General features: G+C 43.5%; 1 protein-coding gene across 1 annotated transcript in view; it reads right to left on the bottom strand.

Moving 5' to 3' along the window:
* A2M (alpha-2-macroglobulin) overlaps window positions 1-3,455 on the bottom strand; it is a 50,800-nt gene that overhangs the window by 5,947 nt on the left and 41,398 nt on the right. The window contains exon 31 of the mRNA XM_010849376.1: window positions 534-757. Coding sequence (XP_010847678.1) covers window positions 534-757 — 224 coding nt within the window. The remainder of the gene's footprint in view (window positions 1-533; window positions 758-3,455) is intronic.

The following is a 3,455-nucleotide window of genomic DNA, read 5'->3' as shown; positions in this document are numbered from 1 at the left end:
CTTCTCCAGGGTATCTTCCTAACCCAGGGATTGAACCCAGGTCTCCCGCATTGCAGGCAGATTCTTTACTGTCTGAGCCACCAGGGAAGCCCAAGAATACTGGAGTGGGTAGCCTATCCCTTCTCCTGGGGAACTTCCCAACCCAGGGATAGAACCAGGGTCTCCTGCATTGCAGGAGGATTCTTTACCAGCTGCATTACCAGGGAAACCCAAAATCCATGTTAGTGGCCACAAAAGGAGCTTCGGTTTCCTATTTCCTGTTCCCCTCACTACTTTAGTAGTAGAATCCTCATTTTAAGATTGATTATAATCCTTACATAGATGACAGAACCATATCCTTTGCGTATCTACCTTGGACTGTATGGTTCTGTCATGTATCTATCCTTATTTCTCACCATCCTTGAATACTAATAACATTTTTCCTCATTTCAAATTATTCTTATCTTCATTTTTTTCTTCTTATACATGTTTGTATCTCGTTCAAACATTTTGCTACCTGAAGGTGAAGTGAAAGGTTCTGGCTAAGCACGGACCTGGGTGGAGGAGAAGCCCCCCTGGCAATTCTGCTGCTTTGAGATCCACTTCACGATGCTCGTGGCACGTTTGAGGTCCTCTGGGCTCGGGGCCGGCTGGGCTGTGACGTGAGCAAGGATCACGTAGGCCGTCATCTCTACCTCCGCAGACGGAGCCCTGGGTCGGTAAATGTCCTCCGTGAGCACCCTGGGTTTCTGAGGTCGTGTCCAGTGGATGGTATTATCTGGATGTGAGAAAAAGATTTTTTCATGTGGTATGTAAGTGACCACATACTCATGTTCAACTTCAAGTAAAAGTACAGGAGCCAGACCTGCAGTGAGGGTTTCCTTCCAATGATAGTCTGTTAAACCTTATCTGGATGCTTTTCCTTATGGGACAAGCTGAACCTAACTTCTCATAGAACTTGGGCTAAGGCGGTCGTGTTGTTGGAGTCCAAAGCCTACAGCCATCCAAGTTGTGAAATGGTTGCTGCAGTTGTATTGGTGGAAATAGCCGAGCAAGTTCTCTGATTGGTTGTAGTAATTTCCTGTATCTGATGTTATTCTAACCTTGTCTAGGGTTTGTTCCCGGAGAAGGCAATGGCAACCCACTCCAATACTCTTGCCTGGAAAATCCCATGGACAGAGGAACCTGGTAGGCTGCAGTCCATGGGGTCGCCAAGAGTTGGACACGACTGAGCGACTTTACTTTCACTTTTCACTTTCATGCATTGGAGAAGGAAATGGCAACCCACTCCAGTGTTCTTGCCTGGAGAATCCCAGGGACAGAGGAACCTGTTGGGCTGCCGTCTATGGGGTCGCACAGAGTTGGACACGACTGAAGTGACTTAGTAGCAGCAGGGTTTGTTCAATTTTCTATAAAGCCTGTCTTTGGAGATTGCTTATGAGGATCACAAATCACATGAGATAATGGAGTTTTCACTGATTAGATTAAAAAAGTAGAGTAATTCTCAAAATACCAAACGCTGACAGGGTGTGAAATAACAGGTTCTGATTTATACTGCTGTGGGAAGTAAATAGCTCTTTGGAGAGTAATTTGGCAGTAATCCAGCAAAGGGGAAAATGTACTGAGCTCACGAATCCACCGGTTATGCTTTCCAAGTTCAAGTTAGACAAACTCAGGTACTACCCTCTCAAGGAGAATATGAGTATTCATTGCATCATGGTTTGCCACAGAAGTAAATAAACAAGAAAAGATCCATGAGAAGAGACACTCTATATAAGTTATGACCTTTCAGTATATTGTAATGTATTATGCTAGTCAATCTAATAACACGGACCATAGCCTTGTCTAACTCAGTGAAACTAAGCCATGCCCTGTGGGGCCACCCAAGATGGGTGGGTCATGGTGGAGAGGTCTGACAGAATGTGGTCCACTGGAGAAGGAAATGGAAAACCACTTCAGTATTCTTGCCTTGAGAACCCCATAAACAGTATGAAAAGGCAAAATGATAGGATACTGAAAGAGGAACTCCCCAGGTCAGTAGGTGCCCAATATGCTACTGGAGATCAGTGGAGGAATAACTCCAGAAAGAATGAAGGGACGGAGCCAAAGCAAAAACAATACCCAGCTGTGGATGTGACTGGTGATAGAAGCAAGGTCCGATGCTGTAAAGAGCAATATCGCATAGGAACCTGGAATGTCAGGTCCATGAATCAAGGCAAATTGGAAGTGGTCAAACAGGAGATGGCAAGAGTGAATGTCGACATTCTAGGAATCAGTGAACTAAAATGGACTGGAATGGGTGAATTTAACTCTGATGACCATTATATCTACTACTGCAGGCAGGAATCCCTCAGAAGAAATAGAGTAGCCATCATGGTCAACAAAAGAGTCCAAAATGCAGTACTTGGATGCAATCTCAAAAACGATAGAATGATCTCTGTTCGTTTCCAAGGCAAACCATTCAATATCACAGTAATCCAAGTCTGTGCCCCAACGAGTAATGCTGAAGAAGCTGAAGTTGAATGGTTCTATGAAGACCTACAAGACCTTTTAAAACTAACACCCAAAAAAGATGTCCTTTTCATTATAGCGGACTGGAATGCAAAAGTAGGAAGTCAAGAAACACCTGGAGTAACAGGCAAATTTGACCTTGGAATACGGAATGAAGCAGGGCAAAGGCTAATAGAGTTTTGCCAAGAAAATGCACTGGTCATAACAAACACCCTCTTCCAACAACACAAGAGAAGACTCTACACATGGACATCACCAGATGGTCAATACCGAAATCAGACTGATTATATTCTTTGCAGCCAAAGATGGAGAAGCTCTACACAGTCAACAAAAACAAGACCAGGAGCTGACTGTGGCTCAGATCATGAATTCCTTATTACCAAATTGAGACTTAAATTGAAGAAAGTAGGGAAAACCACTAGACCATTCAGGTATGACCTAAATCAAATCCCTTATGATTATACAGTGGAAGTGAGAAATAGATTTAAGGGCCTAGATCTGATAGAGTGCCTGATGAACTATGGATGGAGGTTCATGACATTGTACAGGAGAAAGGGATCAAGACCATCCCCAAGGGAAAGAAATGCAAAAAAGCAAAATGGCTGTCTGGGGAGGCCTTGCAAATAGCTGTGAAAAGAAGAGAAGCAAAAAGCAAAGGAGATAACTAATACCAGAAAGCGAAAATTTCTAACAAACACATGAAAAGATGCTCAACATCACTCATTATCAGAGAAATGCAAATCAAAACCACTATGAGGTACCATTTCACACCAGTCAGAATGGCTGCGATCCAAAAGTCTACAAATAATAAATGCTGGAGAGGGTGTGGAGAAAAGGGAACCCTTTTACACTGTTGGTGGGAATGCAAACTAGTACAGCCACTATGGAGAACAGTGTGGAGATTCCTTAAAAAACTGGAAATAGAACTGCCTTATGATCCAGCAATCCCACTGCTGGGCATACAC

The sequence above is a fragment of the Bison bison genome, unplaced genomic scaffold (genome assembly GCF_000754665.1).
Source record: "Bison bison bison isolate TAMUID 2011002044 unplaced genomic scaffold, Bison_UMD1.0 scf7180017864281, whole genome shotgun sequence".
NCBI lineage: Eukaryota > Metazoa > Chordata > Mammalia > Artiodactyla > Bovidae > Bison > Bison bison.
Note: the sequence above shows the minus strand (reverse complement) of the source record. Positions and strands in the feature narration are given on the sequence as shown.